At 39.6% G+C, this 23456-nt stretch overlaps 3 protein-coding genes across 7 annotated transcripts in view; 2 read left to right on the plus strand and 1 right to left on the minus strand.

The window, feature by feature from the left end:
• Window positions 1–4801: 4801 nt before the first annotated feature.
• LOC117766878 (all-trans-retinol 13,14-reductase-like) lies at window positions 4802–13792 on the plus strand. Its single transcript, XM_034594294.1, has 12 exons — window positions 4802–5227; window positions 5719–5901; window positions 7426–7564; window positions 7830–7932; window positions 8696–8891; window positions 8987–9184; window positions 10076–10195; window positions 10286–10424; window positions 10580–10689; window positions 12007–12173; window positions 13025–13184; window positions 13283–13792. Exons 1-12 carry the CDS (start codon window positions 5068–5070, stop codon window positions 13429–13431), a joined length of 1824 nt encoding a protein of 607 aa, XP_034450185.1. The 5' UTR covers window positions 4802–5067; the 3' UTR covers window positions 13432–13792.
• Window positions 13793–17581: 3789 nt separating this feature from the next.
• LOC117766923 (DELTA-sagatoxin-Srs1a-like) lies at window positions 17582–22004 on the minus strand. 2 transcript variants are annotated; one of them, XM_034594380.1, is made up of 3 exons: window positions 21899–22004; window positions 18137–18305; window positions 17582–18038 (listed from the first exon to the last, which is right to left on the minus strand). In XM_034594380.1, exons 2-3 carry the CDS (start codon window positions 18277–18279, stop codon window positions 17621–17623), a joined length of 561 nt encoding a protein of 186 aa, XP_034450271.1. In that variant the 5' UTR covers window positions 18280–18305; window positions 21899–22004; the 3' UTR covers window positions 17582–17620. The 2 variants fall into 2 exon arrangements, with proteins under 2 accessions (XP_034450271.1, XP_034450270.1); XM_034594379.1 differs by lacking the exon at window positions 21899–22004 and adding an exon at window positions 18490–18837.
• The window catches only part of LOC117766887 (SWI/SNF-related matrix-associated actin-dependent regulator of chromatin subfamily E member 1-like), an 8352-nt gene continuing 4655 nt past the window's right edge, over window positions 19760–23456 (plus strand). Inside the window, exons 1-4 of one of the 4 annotated variants that reach the window (XM_034594306.1) lie at window positions 19760–19907; window positions 20451–20509; window positions 21223–21266; window positions 21984–22082. In XM_034594306.1, coding sequence (XP_034450197.1) covers window positions 20503–20509; window positions 21223–21266; window positions 21984–22082 — 150 coding nt within the window. In that variant the 5' untranslated portion in view covers window positions 19760–19907; window positions 20451–20502. The remainder of the gene's footprint in view (window positions 19908–20450; window positions 20510–21222; window positions 21267–21983; window positions 22083–23456) is intronic. The other 3 variants (XM_034594310.1, XM_034594309.1, XM_034594308.1) reach the window with 3 other exon arrangements.

The raw sequence follows: 23456 nt of genomic DNA on the forward strand, positions 1-23456 counted from the left end.
CTGGTTAGCACAGAGAGCTTAACCTTCCAATCTAGTATAAAGTGTGTGGGTGGTTGGGAAAAGTTGATGGAAACACAATGTGGCAAATGACAAAAAAATAATACTGTACATGAACACAAATCAGTCACAAGTATAAACAAGTGTCACTTAGGAGCCCCAGTATGGTTTAGAGAGGACCAGTACATAGTGTGAAGCCCATGCCATACACGCACACGTATACACACAGTAAACACTGTACAGAAGCTGGATTTGATTACAACATTGTATTTCATAACACTTTGGCACATGCTCTTGTTTCGTAATTTGCACTTTTTATTTTGTCGTATAATTCAAAATCTTTGTTGTATTTCTTCACTCAGTTGTTCACAGGTTGTAGATTGCATCTAGATGCACAATGATATAATAGATACTGATATAGTAGGTATGAGATTCTTGCCTTGTATTTACAGTATGTGACACTTTTGTGATAACTTTCTGAATGTCAGTAAAGACATGTGTAGCGGCCTTCGAGTGAACAGCACAACTGAAAACTTCACAACAAATTGGTGTCGTCTCATTTGCTTTCTGATGTCGTTGTGGTGCTCCTCCCTCAGGCCACCGTACCTGTAACACTGTCCATGGTGCCAACCGCAAAAAACTCCTTGAGCAGCTTGTTTGTACTCAGATCTTTAATTGTGGCAGCTACTGCAAACGTTTAATGTACAATGATAAATTGATGTTTGTCAAACAGATGTACTGACGATTGACTGACAGTTATTTTGCTCTCTCAGTCTACACTCAATGCTTTTAAAAGTGGCTTCAGCAGATTTTTGTCTGGCAGCTATATTTGGATCTGTGGAGTGTTTGGTGTTGAGATACACAACATTTGTTTCTCTCTCAAGAACATCCCAAAACCTCACTGTTTCCTTCTTTTCTATAAAGTCCCATGAATGCAATAAAACCATGTTGTCTGTATCTTCACTTATTCGGTGCAATCATAATGTGGTATTGATTTTTCTATGTTTTGCAACATACAATAGACAAATTAAAAAAGACTATCTGTCGTAAGCTAGTACAGGTCAAGCACTAAAGACCCTGAATCGTGTTTTTCCCAAATTATAACTTAGTAGCATCTGTTTTTCGATCCCTTTTTCTTCTCTACATAACAAGTGGGAAATCAACTGTTGACAGTCGTTTCAGCCTGGAATGAAACACAGTGATCAACAACAAAATCAGCGTTGGTGTAACTTTTGCGGATTGCGCTCGTACATTGAAGAGCAAGGTTGTTGAAATCTTGGCCAATCAGAGGAGCAGAAAGACAGACATGACATCTCATCCACAGAAAATATCAGCAGCCTCTCTCTTCAGAAAACACAACTCTAAAAACAGACAGCAACTAGGCCTTGAGCCTTGTATTTTTGTTGTAGGACTGACGATTGTAGAATCAGATGTTGATACTTGCTCCTCATGCTCCCAAGAAAATTAATAGAAATAACTTAATTTGGTATACAGTGAAAGTCGTCACATATACAGTAAGGATCCCTCTCAAAACTGGAGTCTTTATTTTAGGACAACACATTTTGTGTTGCTTTTAACACTTCCAGTGTGTTACATATTTCCACACAAAGATGTGTTTATACATATTTTTTTAATTTGTATGCTAAAATTTAAATAAAATGCTCAAAATAAAACAACTGCATGAAATTCAGGTGAATAAAATCATTAAATCATTTGACATACATAACTGATATACAGATCATATAATATTCATTCACACATTGCAACACAGTGCTGCCATACAAGCCAGTAGCCAGTCAGATTTACCTTTAGCCTCAGCGTACCCTCAAGTTTGGTCCTGTATTGTAGATCACAAGGCCAAAACACTTGATGACACTAAGGTGCACAACTGAGGTTATGTCCCTAACATGCCCTGGTGGCCGATAACACCTGCTAACCTCTAGTCCTCAAACATACAAGGGATATTCAGTTCTTCATGTCCTATATTCTAAAATAACATTTACACCCTATTCCCACCATAAAGTCCAGTTTCTGGTTTGAATCAGAGCCAGAATGATGCATTGTGAAGCCACGTGTTGGAAATGTTCCTCTGTTATTGGTCATTCCATCGGGCAGGTAAAAATACCACAATCCCAAATCCCAATTTCTACCTGTACATGGTACATCATGGAGCACAGTGGGGTTCTGTGTATGGTGGTGTTGATCTGGAGTGCAAATTGACCGACATGCGCTGATGAAGTCGAACTTGTTTGCATTTGCCATAATAAGTGAGAAAATTATATTGCAATCTGCATATTCAACCAGATTATGCAGATTGCAATATAATTTTCTCACTTATTATGGGAGTAGTACAGATGTTAAGGGGGCAGCAGCTGGCCCTAAAACCAGCCATAAAAATATATAAAGAACGAATGTGAAGCAGACTCGCAACAGAAACATACATAAAACATAAAACACGGGGCGATATAAAAACTTTACGTCTGCGCAATTCAGGCTTGTTTCTTCTGAAACGTCTGTGTCCTCTCAGCTCCTACTTGGTAATAAAACTTATTCTGATCTTGATGATAATATTTTTTAAAACCAACAATACATACATTTACATTTTATACATTTAATAGTAATTAATTATAACAAACAAAAATAATAAATATTAAAATGTTTTGCTATAAATGGCACAATCAGCCTTCATTACCCAGACCATATTTACATTAACATATTCGTCACTTCATTTCATTAACATTTAAAGACCTTAAAGTTGTGTGTTTCTCCCCTGCCACAGGAGTGTGTGGGTTCTACCACAAACTTGTCAATGGTGGCAGGATGTGAGTGAAACCTGGACTGACAGATAGTGGCTGCAAAACGTCTGCATGAGAAGGGATACCTTCATGCACTTACTGTATGTGACCTCCTGCGGCCTAAGTCTGTTCAGAAACAACACCAACTACCGGCAACCTGTCCCTGTTGAGTTGCGGGCTGCCACCAACCTGGAGTTCAGGTCCCTCTGCCACCTATTGGAGAAGGGGATTCAACAGTCCAGAGTCACTCAAGGGGGTGGATGTCCCTCTACTCCCCTTGGGATATTCTGCCTACCCTCTCCTCTCATGGCTCATGAAGCCCTTTCCTGATGGAAGAGGTATTACACCAGAACAAATCTAGTTCAACCACTGGCTCAGTCAGGCAGGGATGACAGTAGAGAGAGCATTTGGGAGGCTCAATGGTAGATGGAGGTGCCTTCTGAAGAGAAATGACACCCACATCACTTTTGTCAGTAGAGTAATAATGGCATGTTGTGTACTTCATCATTTTTGTGAACAAAAATCAACAACATCTACCAGGCTCACAATGGGTCTTGAGTTCAGGATCCTGTCTTGGTCGTTATACCATACAAATGTGTCCTTTACATCTGCAGAGCTACCCCTTTTCTGCAAAGCAGCGCGCACTTTGATATACTGTTGACGCATTTTTTTTAACTTTCACTCAACACTGCTCAACAGTTCGATGGAATCCACCCTCCTTCATTTTCTTGCAAAATATTTACCTCTGTGTTGTTATGCACCATTTCTAGTAATTGTGATATGTTTTCTTCAGCCCAAATATCCGGGAGGCAGTTTGTCCCCTGCCAGTCCACACCATCCAAACGAACTGCACCAAGGTCATATATGCTCCAGGGTGTGATGATGAATGAAATGAATGAATGCCCCCTCTGCCCTTCCGAGTATGTAAGAGAACCAATTTTGCATTACATTACTGATTCTCATTGACTTATTTGCATTTGGGTTTCTTTTTGTCAGTAGTTTGCTTTATTAAACCCACACTTGTTTGATTTACAGCCGTTGGTGTGTTCTCCCTCCCGGTGTGTGTCTGAACCATGAGCCAGTCCGTGCCAAATGGGCTCACTGAAAATATTCATGCACAAATGAGAAATTCACAAAGAATCATTGATATTTTAGGTTTAGAAACCAATTTAAAAAACTTACTTTAATGGTAAGTCAACGAATAACTTAAATTGAAAATGATTGATATAAGAACCTATTTTGGGAAGTTTTTTCAGGCAATATTTTCGGCACCTCACAGAACCAGTTTTTATAGGTACACATGTGGGCGTACATCAAAGAACAATTTACAAACAGTTGTTGGCAAACTCTTCTAAAAAGTTCTCTGCAAGACAAAATATTTTAACTATGAAGAACCACTTCTGGATCCAATACATTATTTTCCATGAAAAAGCACAGGGGGGAAACATCTTGTGCAACTGTGACATCCTGGTTACAACCTGATTCCAACATGTAGAATATGACCAGCCCAATAATGTCATGCCGGTTCACTCTCCAGTTGGGAACCGACTATTCAGGTTTTCAAACTGTTTCTCTTTTGCTGAAATGCTACAAATAGTTCAGAATTAGGGCCACAAACCTGAACAGATCCGCCTCCATATTGGTGGGAGAACGATAAGAGAGAGCCCCTTTAACATCTCAGTTCCCAAAGCCTCGTTGTTCACTTTCATGCAGTGGAACCGCTACTTGAGCCGTACAGCAAAGTTTTTGTAAATACACATCCTAAGGCAGTTCAATAATGGGCGACAAATTCTTATTGGAAAAACCGAGTCTGATGAAACGCTTAACAATCAGCTCTCTCTTCTCTGTCCGGGTCTGCCAGTCTCATGACCTTGGCGTGGAGAATGTTATCTGCTGGTATCTTTAAAGTCAGATTTTCTAAAAGTCATGTGTCTGATGTCCGATCATTGCTCTTCCTATAACCTCTATGACCATATCCTCCTTTTCCCCCACTCCATCTTTCACTTCATCCCTCTCCTCCTCTACAATTTACTGTTCTTCTTGGGGGACGACCTTGTCAGAGGATAGCTTTCTGCTTTCTTGTCTTGCCCACTTCTCTCCTCATCCTTGTCTCCTACCCTCTATTGATCACTGCTCACTTAGAGTATTCCTCCTCTCTGCCTCTTCTTCTGGACTTGCTCCTCTCCTGTCTTCCTGTTTCTTCCTTTCCTCTCCACCCTGCTCTCTCCACTAGCCACCTGGGTATTGTATAGTTGGTACAAAGCTCTCTTCTGCCATGTGGTGGCTGCTCAGTATACTGGGCTGTGTTCTGCTGGTGGCGGTCATTTTCTTCCTGACCACTCGACAGCGTTACAAGTTGTTCAGTGAGAAGTGTCTGAGGCCACCAGCACCCTTGGTCACAGACAGCAAACAGAGGGATGACCGGCTGAAGAAAGGTAAAAACAAGCAAGTTGACAAAAAGTCTAATGGCTTTTGTTGTGAGAATGCTGCAGTGTTATAATGTGAGAAAATACTGAGGGAATCCAAAAATGCCATATTCTCTTCGAGTAATCTCAAAGCGAATACCTCATGTTTTACATTTAAGGGCATGTATTCTGTAATCTGTAGTGAAATTGAATTCAAAAGTATGCACAGTATAATTCAGATTACAACCATTTACTTTTTCTGAAATCATTTCGATCATCTACAATCAGTGCTGTGTGGTTGAACTCAAGGTGCAAGCAAGGTTTACAAATTATTATGTGGTAACCTATGGTGTCCTGGGACTGATGTTGTAGACGGTGGTTTCATCCATCTGACCTGGGCCCTTTGGACCTTTTGGACTGCAGACCGCCTCTGAGAGCTTTAAGTAGATGTCTATGTTGACTGACCTCAGAATCTTCCACCAGACAGATTTTCAAAGAATCTATTCTCTGTCTCTTTGCAGGTTTTCGTCTGGACCGTGTTCCCCCTGCTCTGGATGCGGTGGTGATAGGCAGTGGTGTGGGAGGTTTGACGGCGGCAGCACTTTTGTCCAAAGCCGGGAAGAAAGTTTTAGTTCTGGAGCAACATGATCAGGCGGGAGGCTGCACCCACACCTTCCAGAATAAGGGATTTGAGTTTGATGTGGGTAAGGTGCCAATGTGCATATATGATCAGACACACACCAGTGCACACCGTGCTGAGGTGAATCCTTTCTTCTAACTCATCTTGTGTCCAAAAAGTGTTGCTGTCTCACATTATACAGGCTCTATGCTTGTTTGTCAGTATGTTTTGAGTTTCCTAATCAAAAATAAATCGCAGACTCAAACAACAAAGTTGGTAAAATGAACAGTTCGCCATTCTAATAAATTAGCAAACGGAGAAAGAAAAAGGAGAATATTTAACTTATTGTGAGTTAAACATGTAATGACTGCTTTGACATTTGCTTGCACTACATCAGGCCACACATGTTCTCCTGCTGCCATCATGTCCTGAGTTCTTCTGTATATTTGTATTGCCATAACTAATGCTGTCACACAAAGCCCTGCTTCAGTCTAAATCGTAATATCCCCGCAAAACTCTGCTTGTTAAATACAGCCTTTAATCAGATGCAGGCATTCAGTTGCTGTGGATATGTTTTCCATCCCGTGGATCTGTTATTTCTAAATTGTTTGTTCTAAATTATAACTTGTTTTTCAGAGAAAATTGGTTTAACATATGGAGCTCTATAGAAGCAAGTACTGTTTTTAATATATTGCATGCTAATTAGTATAAATCCAAGCAAATGCCATGGAGGAGAGAAACAAATGTATTTTTGTGCACGCAAATGCATCAATCGTGGTCTCGAATTCATGATTTCTAATCACTTATTAAATACAAATTCTGATCTAAGGTAATTAATCTAATTACTGAAACTATTTTGTGCTATTTACTTACTGTATTGTCCAGAATATAAGACAATAAAAGAAAAAATAGAAATATGGTTGAAAGATTTGTGGTTGTATTCCTTTAAATGTTGCCAGGCTATAGTGACTCTATCAGAGTTAGCCAGCACTGAAAGTGTTTCATAATTCACAATGACTGAAAAGTCACTCATTGTCTCACTGAGGTCTTTACAGAAGAAATGAGCAGAGATCAGATACATGACGTCATGACACTTACCGAGCTCCATGAATGAATAATGGTCCGGGGCACAACAATCTGTAACGTCATTAATGATCCTCGCTGGTTGTTACTTTATCCATTTCACAATTTGCTATCTGAGGTTTCAGCACTGTTGATATGATCCATCTTTAATTTTTTTTGACAGCGTAAAAAATGTGATAGAAATGGTTCCATTCATAATTAGTCCTTTGGGGCTATTAACAAGTCCAACTCAGGATTATTAAAAAACGTGAATCTTCTCTGGCATGTTCCATAATTACAGCAGCTTTTGTACTTTATCCTATAGAAAAACTTCTGGCAGGGATTACTACAAAGAAGGAAATTGTTTAATTAGTCCCTTGCAAAACTGTCATATTGGACACAGGAAGGACTCTGATAACATCTGATTACCTTTTATAGAGTAGTTTTTTCAACCCGGTTATTACTTTGTCCTTTGACACAGATGTCTTGTGTTTTATATTTGGAATCATTAAATAGATTTGGTTTAACTCCACTCTGCTACCACCAGGTATCCATTACCTGGGCCAGCTTCATGAGAACAGCCTGCTCAGGATTACTCTGGATCAGATTACAGAGGGTCAGCTGCAGTTCACACGTCTGGGACAGCAGTTTGACACACTGATCCTGGGTCAGGGGGACCAGCGCAGGTACAGTTATTACAGAATCGCACTTTCGTTCTTTCTTATCAGCTTTTTGTTACCCTCTTGTGGGTTTAATTTTTTTGCTATACATTAAAATTTGGAATTCATTACCAGGAGTAACATACAATATCCAACAAAATTTGAAAATGAATTCTGATTCTTCATAATACTTTCCAATGTTACCCATAAGTTAATACATAATCTTTATTTTAATTTTAGAAATGTGCACTTTGAGAGGACATGTCCTACCTGACTTTTCTGTCATTTTCAGGGAATACCATATTCATTCAGGGAAGACTGAGATGGCCAAAAGTCTAAAGAAGCAGTTTCCAGGAGAGGAGGGGGCCATTGATGAATTCATGAGATTAATGAAGGTAGGGAAGAGGGAGCTATTTATATTCACAACGGAATGGAGGATGAGAAGGGGGGAGAGGTGAGGAGGTAGTAAAGATAAAACATTTGACAAAATTTCCTTTGACCAAATGAACATGTGGAGTGCCACAAGGCTCAAGCCTGACTCCATTACTTTTCTATTTGTGCCACCACTAGTGATCATCAATCACTGCAAGTTTTTATTTATTTATTGTAAATCAGCCAGTATGTCATTAACATAGTTTACAAGGTTCTGCTGTTATAAAGTGCTCACAGGGTTTGACATCTTCACTTGAAGTTGTTAGAAGAGGCAGCTTCTCTGTCACCATCAGACGGGGGTAGGGGACGGAGCGCTCACTGATGCGGGCACTGAACTACCAACTCTAGCTGAGCTGCTGGTTAGCAGTGATGTAGTGGCAGAGGGTCGTTTCTGCTGCAATCTTTGTTGGAGTAGTTACCTTCATTTTTCAAAATTCCACATCAGTAAAGGTTGTATTTGTTTGCATTTCTTAATAAGTTCAGTTATCTAGGTAAAGGTCAGTCAATATTTTTCCAAGGAAGGCAAACCCAGGCATGACCCACCCTACTTACTCTGATATTTTGACCCTAGCTAACCAATCCCCACTCCTCATTCCTCATACCTAGAAGTGGGTAAACACTTGGCTGATAGAAAAATAAGTAGGTATACGCTGTATACCTGCGTATACCCTGCACTACCCCACTTATTCTGATTAATAAATATGCTTATATTGCCTCCTGTTGCAGCTAGCCTCAAAGCGGACACCACTTATCGCCATCTTGAAGATGATACCCTATTGGCTGGTTAATTTCCTGGTTAATAACGGCCTTTTACATCGAATATCTCAAGTGTTCAGCCTGGCAACAACCAACCATTCTGAAATGATGTCCCGCCTTACACAGAACAAGGACCTGCAGGCCCTGTCTGCCTACCTGTTCTATGGTGCTGGACATATACATACACAAACATGCAGTGATAACAGATTACATACTGAGTAAGCCTTCTTCAATGATCTTTATTCTGTAATTTTCTTGAAGGTGTCCCTCCAAAAGAGTCCAGCTTTCTCATCAATGCTCTCCTCCTTCACCACTACAAACGTGGTGCCTACTACCCACGAGGGGGCGCCAGTGAGATTGCCTTTCACATCATCTCTGTCATTCAGCAAGCAGGGGGCGCGGTGCTGGTCAGGGCTCCTGTGCAACGCGTCCTGCTCAACCAGCAGGGGAAGGCCTATGGTGAGAAAAGGGGGAGTGCACGGATTGATGGGGTAGTGGTCTTTTCCATGCAAGTGTGCACAGCTCGTTGTGGTCATGGAAGTCCACAGTAAAACCCTCCCTCCTTGACACAAAGCTTATTTATCATCAGAAGAAAAAGTCAGAAATCTCCAAAAGCACATTTCAAGGCATTTGCATTCCCTTCAGGTCTATAAAAACAGACCAATAAAAGAACACATTATTTTTCCTTTCAAGCTTGTCAATTATGTCACAGGCACAAGGCCGGCAGTGATGTGCTTGTTACTAACAGACGACAATGTTGCATGCCAGTTAATGCCAGCAAGACGAGAAAAAAGGGAAACAAACCAACCCAAACCTCACTGAGGTTGATTTGCTTCGTGCTTCATTTGCTTTACTCATCCCCAATAGTACCAACTCACTTGTCTGCTTGGTAGAGGTTACCCAGCTCCAGACATGTGTTGTCCACACTGTGCTGAGCTATTGGTTTCAATTAATCTGTCAATCAATGTATCAATCAGCTATCAAAAAGAGATGACTTGGTTCATCTCAGATCTAACAGGTTTGTTTGTGTTATGCTCAGTAATGCTTCCTCCCCTCATGCTCCTCTTTTTTGGGGTCCCACCGAGGTTTATTGTTGGCCCCCTTTTACATTCTACTTCAGGGGAATATAATGCATAGATTGCATAGATAATGCATGCAATATTGATTCCTAAAATGATACAATGTGAGCCATTAACCTAAAGAGAGATTCTGGAATCAGTAGGTGAAACATCTAAAGACTACAGCTTATAGTTTAAGATCCATTACCTTTAGTATTTCTTTTTTATTGTCAAGCCCTTAATAACTCTTAATCTACCATGCATATTAAGCAATGTTATTTGTTCGTATCAGGTGTGACAGTGCGTAAAGGACAAGAAGAGATTGAGGTCCATGCACCTGTTGTCATTTCCAATGCTGGCATCTTCAACACCCTCCAGACATTTCTACCTCAGCAAGTACAGGACAAACCAGGTAAAGCATATATGAACAGTACATTGTACTTCTTTCTCGTTTGCCGTCTTTTCATAATGCATATTTCCCCAAATTTGTTTGTTTACATAGAGATCCAGTCACTGTTGGGTAGGGTACGTCATGGTATGGGTTCCTTCTTGGTCTTTGTTGGTCTGGATGGAACCAAAGAGGAGCTGGGCATCGTTTCTACCAACTTCTGGATGTATAAAGACAACGACTTGGATTCACTGTAGGTTTTTAAATATATTTTTATTCTTTCCCCGTCTTTGTACTTTTCTCTTCAATTCCACAGCTGACTATAACATGTCGTTTCTGTTCTACTGTATTTTGAATTTTCGGGATCACTCAATGTGTTTGTCTGTCTGTCTAAACAAAACTGTGAAGAATGGAGCGATACTCTTCCCTGAGCAGAGATCAAGTATTGGGGAACATTCCCATGATGTTCATCACCTCCCCATCCGCCAAGGATCCCACAGCCAACATCCGACAGCCAGGTAACAAAATGTCATACTTGTTTGCAGATGTAAATTTCATATAATAGTTGTCATCTTGGATTCCTCTCTTGCGCCTTTGAGCCTTTTCTTTCTGGCTTTCTGCTACCACTTTATCGCAGGTGAACATGATACCCTCCCCTGTTGGTCTTTGTCCTATTTGGCCACCTACTAACTGCCTACAGTGATGCAACTTTTCAACATTTCAAAAGACAAGTTAACTCAAATTTGCAATGGGCCTTTGAGTTCCGACACAATCAAACAAGAGAAGTCTTTTCATTTCTAGCTGATCATCTCATGGATACTGTCAGTTGTAACAATGAACATGTTATGATTCTGCCCCTAACCTATACCCTTCTTGCCTCAAATGACAAGGCTTTCCGGAATTTTAAACTTCCTCTCATGACAATCAATTCTCAATCAATCACAAACTGATCACGAGATCTCCTTAACAACAGAGAGCATGTAGGCACCACCTTCAATGTTGAGCTACTGCCAACTGTGCTGCAGGGGTGTGATGCACATTCAGTGTTATTAGCTACTGTACCAACTTAATTCTCCCCATAGCTTTGTGTTTTTACTGAGCACATATATGAATCAAATAACAGTCTGGCATCTGTTTCACGAGGTCTTTAAAATAAGAATTCAGTAGAAGGGCTCAAATATGCACATGATGCCCATAAAAATGCTAAAAGTAAATGTACCAGGTGAAAAGTAAATTTCTTCCCCAGCTAATGATCTTTTAAGAAGAGATGAAAATAAAGGTGCAGCTTTATGTCTTGTATAGAGCTAGTTGGCTTTACCGTAACAATATAAATGAAAAGAAAACCATAACACACAAAAGAATAAGCCTTGAATGGTTTGGATGGACGAGTAAATGGTATTGAAGATTGAGGGTTTGACAGTAAGATGAACAATAAAGAACTATTCCAAGCTCATTTAGTGGACAGATTTTTTTCAAGACCTCATAACTTGCAACCCCAAATTTTTGCTTTTGAGAAAACAAGTTTGCAGCTATATGCTATCCTGTTAGCTGTACATGCTAACATTTATTTATTCCTTAAACCAGTTTGACCAGTCAGTCAGTGAAACCATTATGCTAGAACATTAAGGGCGATAGCAGGTTGTCAGAGGCTTTAAAGTGTCCCAATGCTGTTGAGGTAAAAACATCTAATGGGCTCTGTTGGTGAGAATGTGTTCCCATTTACTGTCAGAAAATAAATCCAACTCAAATTGAAGGCCTCTTGGAGAGAATTTTTTTTTTTTTACTGATTAATATATGAACTGAACTTTTTTCTTTTCTTTCCCATCTCTCTGCAGGTAAGTCATGTATGACATTGCTAACCATGGCTCGCTATGAGTGGTTCGAGGAATGGGAGGGGACAAAACTTGGCAAGAGGGGACAGGACTACCTGGATCTGAAAAACAGCATGGCCCAAGAGATGCTTGACTGGGCACTAACCATATTTCCACAACTGCGAGACAAGGTATAGTGTCAATGCTGTTATGTAAAGCTTGTATGCATATGTAAGGACTTTAACTACTTCACTCAGACAAACAACAGATGAAAGTTACCACTTTTTCTGATTGACCTCTGAAGAAATCAACAACTGACTTAACACATCCATCCACACTGATACATTTTTGGTTTTAAAGTGCACACTACTCTGGAGTTTCGAGCCCCAAAATACACATGTTTTTATTTTGAAAACTCCAGCGTTGAGTATTAGGTTTGACTGGTTGAGGGAGACTTTCAGTAACCATGACACACGCCCATGTTTGCTTCCTGATTGGGACTAATTGCTCACAACACTACTCCCAGTAGTGAATGTAACATGGATGAAGAATTACAAGCATTGCTAACCCTTCCTTCCAGTAACAGATCCACCTTGTTGTCGGTCCAAGTGAAGAAATCCATGGTCTTACTTCTCATTGTATTTTCTACAACTCACAAACCAACTGCAGAGTAGACTCTCTGCTTCTTGTTTACATCAGGGCACATGAATGGTGATGAGTTTTCAGGTGTGTTAGGATGGCCACAGATTATTTCTCATACAAAACTAAACAGGACAAATGTTTTCTTTTTTAAACCAAACTCTGCATGTGGTTCCCTCTGTATCTATAGAGCCACTACAGCTTCTTATAGCTTATCGTTTTGGTTTTGAAGGATGTAAATTCATGAAGCTTATTTCTGGCTACAGAAATACATACAAATATTATACAAACAAATTTTGATTTGATTGATAATATCGGTCAACAGTTCTGCAATGGTCACCAACTACTGCTGATGTACTTTCCCCTATTAATACAAAGTGTATGTGCATGTGGGAAAATCCAGGTGGTGATGGTGGATGCTGCCACTCCTCTAACAAATGTCCACTATTTGGGAGCTCCAAGAGGCGAGATGTACGGCGCTGAACACAACTTGGAGCGCTTCTCCCCAGAAACGGTTGCTCGGACACGACCACAGACACCAATCGACGGACTCTACATAACAGGTGACTTGACGTACAGTTTTAATATGGTCTAGATTCTACAGAGACTGACACACTTGCACGATTTGTGTGTGTTTGTGTGTGTGTTTGTGTGCGCGCAGGGCAGGACGTGTTCTGTAATGGCCTGGCTGGAGCTGTGCATGGCGGATTGCTCTGTGCCTCTGCTGTCCTCAATCAGATCCTCTACATTGACCTTCTGGCCCTGAAGACCCACCTCAAACGCAAACAGACCAAAAATAAGATGACCTAGTAGTGACAGGGTGAGAGTGGAGGTGAATAGTGTAGTTTTAATACATATACAAATTATAATCTTAAATCAATACAAGATTTAAAGTGAGAAAGGAAACAAAGGACGTGAGGAGAAACTCAAAAGAGTGGAGGGTTAGGGTATGTCATGTCTTCCCGCAATCTGAGAGCCAAATTCAACATTAAAGTAATCCTCTACTTAATCTGCCTTAATCCAGTTGATTTATTAATCACTGACTGTGTCTGCTGTGATCACAAGACAGATCACAAGTGCAGTGTAGCTAACTTGGCTGCCAATGCAGTCATTGGAAATTGCAACAAATTAGACAGATGGTACAGGTTATGTGTGAAATAAAGCTTTTGAGATAAATGGAATGTGTGTGTTTGGTTTTTCATTTCAAACTTGCAGCGTGTTGCTGAAAGGAAAGGTTCCCCAGGGACAAAGTTATCTGAAGCATGTTTAGCAAAGGGCCAAAATATAATTTTTTGTACAAATACTTTAGCTTCTATTATCATTGTCATATCTTTTGAATACAACTATTTAAATTTATATTTATAATCTCAGATCCCTGAGGCAAATATAACAGTCAGCTTTTATCCTAAAGCAAGGCCTGACATATCTCTGCGTATAACATCAGTACATTAATGCTGACTGTTGTAGTCTAACCATCTTTAAACAGTGTTACCATCTGTAAAATGTCCAAACTGACAGTTATCAGCACCTTCTCCACAATCATATTCACCTCCAGAAGGGCCAAGCAAGACTGATGAATCAGTCCGAATGGCATCAGAGCCATAAAACCAACAATGCATTATTTGTAAAGAGAGACACGGAGGCAGGAAGCCAAGCATTTTCTGTTTGTTGCTTTTGAAGTATAATAACATTAATAACAGAGAAACACATCATCACTTTGACACCTCTACAATATGTGGCCTATTTACCAATTATCAGGCCATAAATGGTGGCAAACAATATAATTTGCTTATATTTTTATGTTATTTTAGTGATCTGACTAAAAAGGTTAATATGGTAATTATTCTAGCTGCTAAACATTAACATGTTCTCACCACTGCAAGCTTGTTAGCATAACTACAGCCTTGCAGAGCTGCTGGCATAGCCATTTACCCTGACCCTTCATAAGGTCGGACACCACAACAATCATTCACACTTCCTGAAACCTGCATTACTTTTTCACTGGCATTATAATCTGCAAAATGCCACAGGCTCCAATTAAATCCGATGACTAGATGATGAATCAGTCTGGTGATTTGAAATTGATGCAATGGTGGTGTTTTTAGGGTGTTTCATTTGGAATTCCTCCAACTGCAAGACTCCACCAATCGGACCCTCCTACATTCCATTCAAAGGTGCAACGGCACATGCAGTGGCACCAGGCTCCGAAGCTTAGGAGTGGTACTGCGACAGACTGGAGAGGAGGGTGTTAGTGGAATTAACATTATTATTATTTCCCTTAACAGAATAGATGGTGCTCATTGAGATTGTTTCTCACCCTTTCTTACAAGCTTATAAATCAGTAGGTCAATTTGGTTGACCTATTCCATATCTAAGTATGTGTTTATGTGTCTCAGGATCTAAAACAAGGTAACAGTTAAACATCACCTCTGTTCAAATAAAAATCACCAGGAAACTATGGAAGTGGGGAAAATATGACGATTCCCTTGTTGTTTTATTTCTTTATTATTACCAATGCATCCTCTGAGCTACCACAGGAATTGTGTCACATTGACTCACTTCTCTACTAAAAATGTTGGGTCTTGATAGGTGGTTTCTGATCGTGGTGTCATTGCAGTCAGTCCTTGCATGGCCGATCATAGAATTTAGGGTTCTCAGGGCCCAGTTGCATTGCTGCTGATCAACAGAAAATGATGACATTTTTGATTCCTTTGAGTTGTTAACATTAACACTTAATTTTGTCTTGATTTTTAAAGACAACAGTAGTATACTGTATTATCTCCAAATAACAATGCAGCAAAGGAATGCTAATACAATAAGTGGAAATTCACCAGAAGCAGTTTTGTTGGTCCAACACTAAACCCTAACCACATGGAGTCAACTTGGAAATGTCCCTGGTTTCACTAGGAAACGGCTGAATATTCCACACCTAGGAGCTTGTTTGATGTGGAGACTTGTAGCAACATGTGATACACCTAATATTTATAACCGTCTTTTCACAGCAGACAATTAATTCAGTCCTTCTCTTAATATGTCTTGGAAATTCCCCCACACACAAATGCTTAGTTTTAATGTCATGTTTACTTCAATAGAAACACCCGTGACTCTATCATTGATTCATCAGGTATGTGACTGTCATTAAGCTGCTGACAAAGGACTGTGCACAAAGCAATGGGAGGAATGATTCTGAATGATATTGGCCAATAACAGCTGCCTGTAGATCGACTTCGACTTGGCTCTACCTTCATTTATAAAGTGGAGCTTTGCAAAATTTCTATCCATCGTAATAATGTTATTTAAAGAAATGAAGTCATTATTGAGTGATACATTTTCTAAATTTGCTATATTGTTAGTAACAGGGATTAAATTGATAATGACACATAGTTTACAGCTCTTATACTAGTTGTAAATTCAAACTCTGCCTATTAATAACACACGTTTTATAATGTTAATTACCTACTAATTCCAAATCTTCACAGCACATAAACCAGGTAGGATGAACGCAAACTTTATAAAAAGCTCTGAACACAACGTCCAGCACACAAACAATGACAAGTGAAGTGTTGTAGAACTGTTTGAAGAGGACTCACTAATGACATGGCATAATTCTGAATGCTCTTCAGCATTAAACTGCCCATTCCAAACAGGCAGGTTTAGAATGAGCACTGCACTAGTGAAATTAAATTGTATTAATGTGCAGTAACCTCCAAGTAAGGGTGACCTGTTTTTTAAAAACCCAATACCAGGACCCTTAAGTTTACCACAAATTCATGCACCATAGGCATTGTTTCTTTAGGATGGTGGACAATTATTTTAGAGCGTGATGCCTTCAACAAACACTATATTGCTAAAAAAACTAAACATTCTGCTAATCATATCAGATTAAATTACTAGATTAAAAAAAAGATTAAATAGATTATTGTTTTCTATACTACTAACTTGTGTTAAAGTGCACACTTTTTCTCTGTGTTTAAACACTCGTACAAATGCTGGGTAGGCCCTGTATTGAAACGAACAGGGCGACCTGATAGACATATGCTTAGGTCAAATACAAATTGGGACGCATATACCTTGAGCAGCAGGTCACTGGTTCAACTTCTGGCTGGCCAGACCATTTACTGTGCATCGTTCCACTCACCCCATTTCATGTCTCTCCTTCTAATTTTAGAATATATGTTAAATGTCCCTTGTACGTTTGAAGGTCTTCTGCACAATTTAAGTTACCAACTACCAGTAGATGTTAGCAGGTGTTAGCGGCCAACAGCGCTTGTTAGGGACATAACCTCAGTTGTGCACCGTAACGTCATCAAGTGTTTTGGCCTTGTGATTAACGATTTGTCATGTTATACACTTCCTTGAATAAAGTATGAGGGGAAAAAAAGAAAGAAAGACCTCGTCCAAACCACTGTACCACCCAGCCACCCCATTTTGGAAAAATGTTATACTACTTTGAAAGAGCCACTAAGAATGTATACAGCGCTCTGCAGTCTGGGTTTACAAGTAGCTAATTCAATCAAATCCAGGCTCAGAGATTCAAAACTAAAAAACTAACTCTGAGATAAATTGATGCACACATGTGTTATCAGCAGGTTTGCATACCTAAAGATAACAGCTTTGCATTTGTTGTGTTGAAATTTTATTGAACAAAGGGAACAGAACCATTTAGTGGACCAACATATTATACCAATGGCAAACAATGTGCAGTATATCAACATTAACATAACATTAACATATCACAACAGTTTCAATTTCTACAAACAGAATCAATGGCCAAATACATGAAGCATGCCAGACACCTCTGTTCTACCCCTGAAAATATGTCACAACAGACAACATTAATTAGTGAATAAATACAAAACAAATGTCTCACTCCATGATTTGCAAATGGTGATGGGTTTTGCAGATTACTATGCAACACTATGCTCTGGTTAATATTAAATATCACATACAACATTTACTAATTCAAACAGGAAATAATACAATTTATTAAAAGTGTTTCTCAGGCATCCATCACTTGCACCCTAATGACAGGTGTGTGGCAGTCGGACATTGTAGCCATCACTGTGACATTTTTGCCTTTATGAGTGAGAACGCTGCCCTTTGCTTTGCCTCTGACAAACACTTTGCCCTTATTCCTTGACATTTCCTGAAAAAGACCATGATTACAGCTTCTGCTGATATTAAAGACTCCCACTGCGAACTCGTTTGACTTTAAGTTTAGGTCAAATGGCACCTTGAACAGGACAGCTATTTGCTCAGTGGTGTCTTTTGTAGAAGTGTTGAGGAGTTCGTACGCGAAGATGCCAACAGATCCACATGCTGTGTTCGGAGTCTTGTTGAATTCCACCTCCCCAGATGAGGACTGACTGATGGTGGGAGGCAAAGGCTTCCTGCAGTGTCCACGCTTAATGTACATCCTGGATGTTAAGGTTAAAAACACATTTTTACTTTTAAATGTGAAGATTTTTAATACATGACACAAAATGCTAAACATTAAGACAAAAATAGTAATTACCTGGGGTTACAAAGAGTGTATTGAAGAGATCCATTTTCAATCTCAATGTTGCACTGGCGATGTGTTGGAACTGCTTTAACTATGGTGCCACCAATTGACATGACTGTCTCTACAATCCCAAGTACAATGTCAAACAAACCCATGAAGTTCAACTTGGCAATGCAACCACCTGTTCAGACATAGAGAAGAAAATTCACTTATTAACATCCCAATTAAGCTCCCAAATATGAAAGGCTCATTCTAAGGTAACAAAAATACAATGCCTCTCACTTACAGGTGTTTTAAAATACATATACATTTTTTTTTTATGAGAAGTTCGTCATAAGGAGGACTGATGTCCTCAGTAGACCTACCTTGCTGCTTTTACGTGGGATAAACACCTCAGAGACACAGCTGACACCTCTTGCTGTTCCCCTTCTTATATAGGGAATGGAGGCCAAAACCTGTTTCTCCAGGAAGCACTGTCCAAACTAGTTGGATACTACTTTACGGTAATTTTATACACCCACACCCATACACATTAAAACACATTATAAAGCCAAGTGTAGTGCTCTTAAGGAAATGTGACTTCACCTGCCTCAAGGCTGAGATCCATTGGGTTTCATTATATCAGTTATGACAGTTACTTAATTAGGAAAGTCCAGCTTCTTTCAACTTCCCATTTCCTTTAACAATCATGGATATATGCCAGAAATCAAACCACTGAGCTGGATGTTGTTTTGTAGATTTTGATCCTCAGAAATTGAGTATTAAAACATGGGCGGTGGATACTCACAGGTATATATTGTATAAATTCTATATATTCTATATAATTTTATTTTACTGTATATATGTTGAAAGTTAGAAGCAGAACTTCTTTGCATTTATGTGGATTTTAATGAATTGTCCATGTAAGCAGAAAAATTAATCAAAGTGTTGCATGATTATTGTCGAACAGGGTACTCAAAGTATGAATGGAAATATTGTAATAGTAGTGATGTTGCAGATCAGTTGGGCTAAACCATTATTTACCTTGAGACTTGATTTTAAATTAGAAATTACAGAATTTTATTTACAGTGCTGAACAAATGAAATAAGTCAGCAACAAAATATAAAATATAATGATCCAAAATTCTAACCAAAACCCACCCAAATGTACGATTAGGATGACGATATCAATTTAATACACAGCTAAAAGCAATACAACCAGGAGCACACCCCTGTTATAGGTGTTTTGTAGATGTGTGTGTTTGATTAGTTTCTTTTCACTGTTATTTAGCAAGATTACACAAAAACTACTGGACAGTGCCACAAAGGCTGCTGGACAGATATGGTATTAGCCAGGAAAGGACCCATTAACCTTTGGTGCTTTCGAATTGTGTTTTTCAACATTTTCGTTCATTCCTCAGAGAATAATTCATTTATCTCGATGAAAAAAAAATCTGACACATTTAGGGGACAGATGAGTGTGTGCAATTTGATGCAGACCAAAATAAAAACCTGGATGTAGTGAATTTAAATGTGGTTTGATAAGGGGACTGTTGGGCCTTGGTGGAGGCTTGTGCTCTATGGGTGTAGTTTCCTTTTAATACATTTTATCTGTCTCTGTCTATGACGACTGTGCCGCAGCCCACAGCCTATACTGCCTAAGGTCACAGCTGCGTATTGGAAGTAAACACGCTTTTATTGTGAAGAAATCTCTCCGCTTCCGCCGGCCACAGGACCGCGGTAGTTCCGGTCTGTGAGAGAAAGGCGGATGAAACGCTCCTAACAGGGAACAAAGGACGAGTCAGTGAGTGCAGCTAAATTACCTTCTGTGTTATTTCATACAAATGTATAATTTTACCCTTTTCTATCGTTGACATGCATTGTTCATGCTACATTTGATCTGCCTCTCAGTGATGAAGCTAGAGTAGCCATTTACCTTGTATGTACAAAGCTAGCTGTAGCTGCTGTGGTCTTCACTGTAGCGTAAGCAGCGAGGTTAATTCAAACATCCTGAAAGTGGCGCACATGTCTCACGTGACAAAGCCGTCTGTATAAACACCTGTTATTTGTGCGCGCAGCTTTACTGGAACTAAAAAGCATTAAAAACCCCACTGGTTGTATATTAGCCACACGATTATTACAGGGCAAACAGCCTCTTTGTGTTCGCGGGGTTGGCTAGCAGGCCGGACATGCTAGCTTAGTAGGCCCCGTTAGCCGTTGTTGACATGAATGAATGATATCAGTCATTTACCGGTTTGTGTTTGATGGGTTTTCTACCAAACAACTATATAATTGTAAGGAAGGGACGAAACTAATCGTGTGTATTTTCTGATGTTGTCTTTTCCAGGCTAACCAATGTGTGAATAGCTCTTTCCGCTTGAACCCAGACTGCATCCACGATGTCAAGTAAGTAAACATACACTTTGACGGAGAGCCCGAAGCTCCGCACACTATAACAGCAGGGCTGAAAATGTATTTAACTAGCGACTTAATGGAATTGTCTGCAAATATTATGGAGATCGTGTTTGATACTAGTCAATACTTGGATTCTGTTTTCCCCTCTTTCCTCTATTGCTCTTGCATGAACGGGGACCACAGTATAGAATTGGTATGGTGCAGCAAAAACAGTTCAACCCCTGGCCATTGTATCTGTAGCTGTACACCATCACATGCAGATGTAACTTACAGCAGCCAGTCTACTGAACTCTTTTTCTGTGCTCCAAGACTCACGTGCATACAACATTTTGTGTTGATTTGGACTAAGGCCATGTTTATTAAAACAAATCCCTCATTTCGTGGGTTGCCTGATTGATGTTGCTTGTAAAAAAGCAACAGAGGCAAACATGTAAAACCAAAAAGGGTTCAGGGCAGCCATATGTTGTTCCTGTGTTTTGTGGTGGAAGGGTAAGAGTGCAGTGGCAAAATGAGGTCGGACTCAGGGACTCCTTGACTGATTTGTATCATTGATGTTTAGAAAGCAGCCCCAGTTTTCCCTGTATATTGTTTATATGATGCGTATGCACTTTAAATGTAAACAATCAAAACTTTAAAATATATGAACTATAGGTAGCAGGTAGGTGGAATAGCTGACTAACCTTACTTTTTTTTTTGATGCGCAGAACGGCCATCCTACGCACCTCCCCCTCCCCCAGCCCCAACAGCAGTAAGTGTTCGGCTCTCACATCAGTTAACTGTTAGTACATGTTAGTGTACTGTTTTTGGTGCCTTTTTTAATGGTGTCTTTCTTCAGTGCTATCTAACTCTCTTTATCCACATTTTGCATTGGTTTGCGTTAACGTTCCTCTGTCTGAGCAGACGGAAGATGCCACAAATCTTATTCAGCTTCCCATCATCAGTCTCACTCCTGCTTTCCCCGTCATGACAAGCACTCATTTAAGATCTTTCAAAGAAGGGGTCATGTTGACTCATGTGCTCTTAGGATTATGGCTACTGGGAAATATTTTTTTTTCAAATTATGTTAGCCCTTTTATGTTAGTAGGAATCCAAATGCTTGTTTTTTGCTCTTCTTTCCTTTGCATTAAGCAACAGGGCACATCATACTGTAAAGTTAAAATGCAAACGTGCACACATAAACCCACATGCACAATTAAATAAATACAACATGTTCTTAAAAATGTATCATTAAGCTTGTTGCAAGATCCTGGTTTAGATGCTCTCAGTCTGAATGGCAGCCTGCTGCACAGTTATCTTTGCTTTTTTTCTACTTGGGCTTGCATGAGGATTTCATGGAAAACAAATAAGCAAAATTATATATTTTCATGTCCCCCCCCCTACCTTTTCACTTATTTCTGTTTATCCTTCTTCCTCTTGTTTGTGAGCCATTTCTCATCCGTGTTTTGTCTCATTTGTCTTCCATCAGCAATTGCCTTCCACCCCTGGGTTTGTGGGCTACAACCCTTACAGCCATCTGGCCTACAACAACCTCCGGCTGGGAGGGAGCTCCGGAGGCTCCAGCAGGGTAATGAATTGATGGAGGGAGGGAATGGGTATGGGTATGATTTAGGTAACGAGGGAGGGGGCTCACAGGTATGAGGAAACGGTGGAAAGACATGAGCATTAAAAAGGCTCAAAGTGGAGCTAATGCAGAGCCTGTTGGGATGACGATGGTGATGGAAAAAAGGTTGATAATGCTTATCAATGGAATTAGATGTGGTATTGTATTATTATAGGTTGTTGAAGTGACAAGGGAGTTGTTCTGTTTAGTTTCACACTTGGAGCTGCTCAAACTTCAACGGTTTCTTTGTAAAACAGACATAATCATGTCCCCAGTCATATAGTGAGAGTTGGCCCATGTGCATGATGCTAACAGCTCATTTTGGCTAATCAGTCATACTTGTACTCATTTGCTGTCTCAAATCAGATTAGTCAGTGCGAATGTACTTTAGCACATGGCAAGCCAGAGTGCGCAGCATTCGAGACTATTGGTTAATTTGGGTACTAAAACATAAACAAGTTGTTTATAATGAGTATCTTAAGAAGTTGATGCTAAATGTAACTAAAAATTGAGGTTAACAAATGAACTATTCTATCAAATGGAAATTGTTTATAATTACCATAAATGGACTATAATTATATGATCAAACCGTGAAGAGGATATTTCCTGTGTCCACTTCACTGTTATTTCTGTCCCCCATCTCTGAATTGCTTTAAGAATTGAAGTCTTAGTTGGCAGCTTGAACAAGAGGAGGGAATCACAGCAAGTAAAACATGTAGAGAATGTGTTGTAAGGTGAATCTGTCCTTTTAATGGTTGGTTTAAAGTAATACATTCTTTTTTTCTTGCTTAAGTCAGGCATGCTTTGGCTCACTCTCGTAGATGTACGTTTCCCAGAGTTCAGATTTAGTGGAAATGCACAAAAGGAAATACACAGACAATTTATTTTGTGGTGTTTCTCGAATCCAGGGCCCATAAAACTCAGCCAGCCCTCTAAACAGGCCAGATTTCCTTTTTGTCAATGTCTTTAAGTACCTCAATGTAAGGCTTGATGATTTGGCCGCATATATAATCAAATATATATTTTAAAATATTTATCAATATCAATATGCATCTCAGTAAATATTCAGTAACATTGATTGAGGACAAATGCTTTTATCGTGATTGCTAGACCTCTACATTACACACATGATGTTATTGTGACTGTCACTGAATGTAATTGTTGTTGGTTTAAAGGACCTCCTGTCATGTGGGGTAATGACTGAAAAGATGTGAGTGGCTGCTGCTGAGGTTGGAACCTGCTCACTTTCTCTATACTGCGATTGTGCGGTCGTAATATTCGCTGTTTGTCAGCAGGTCACCTTTGTGTTTCACAACAGATATTGCTCCACTATTAATC

This window comes from Hippoglossus hippoglossus, chromosome 8 (genome assembly GCF_009819705.1).
Source record: "Hippoglossus hippoglossus isolate fHipHip1 chromosome 8, fHipHip1.pri, whole genome shotgun sequence".
NCBI lineage: Eukaryota > Metazoa > Chordata > Actinopteri > Pleuronectiformes > Pleuronectidae > Hippoglossus > Hippoglossus hippoglossus.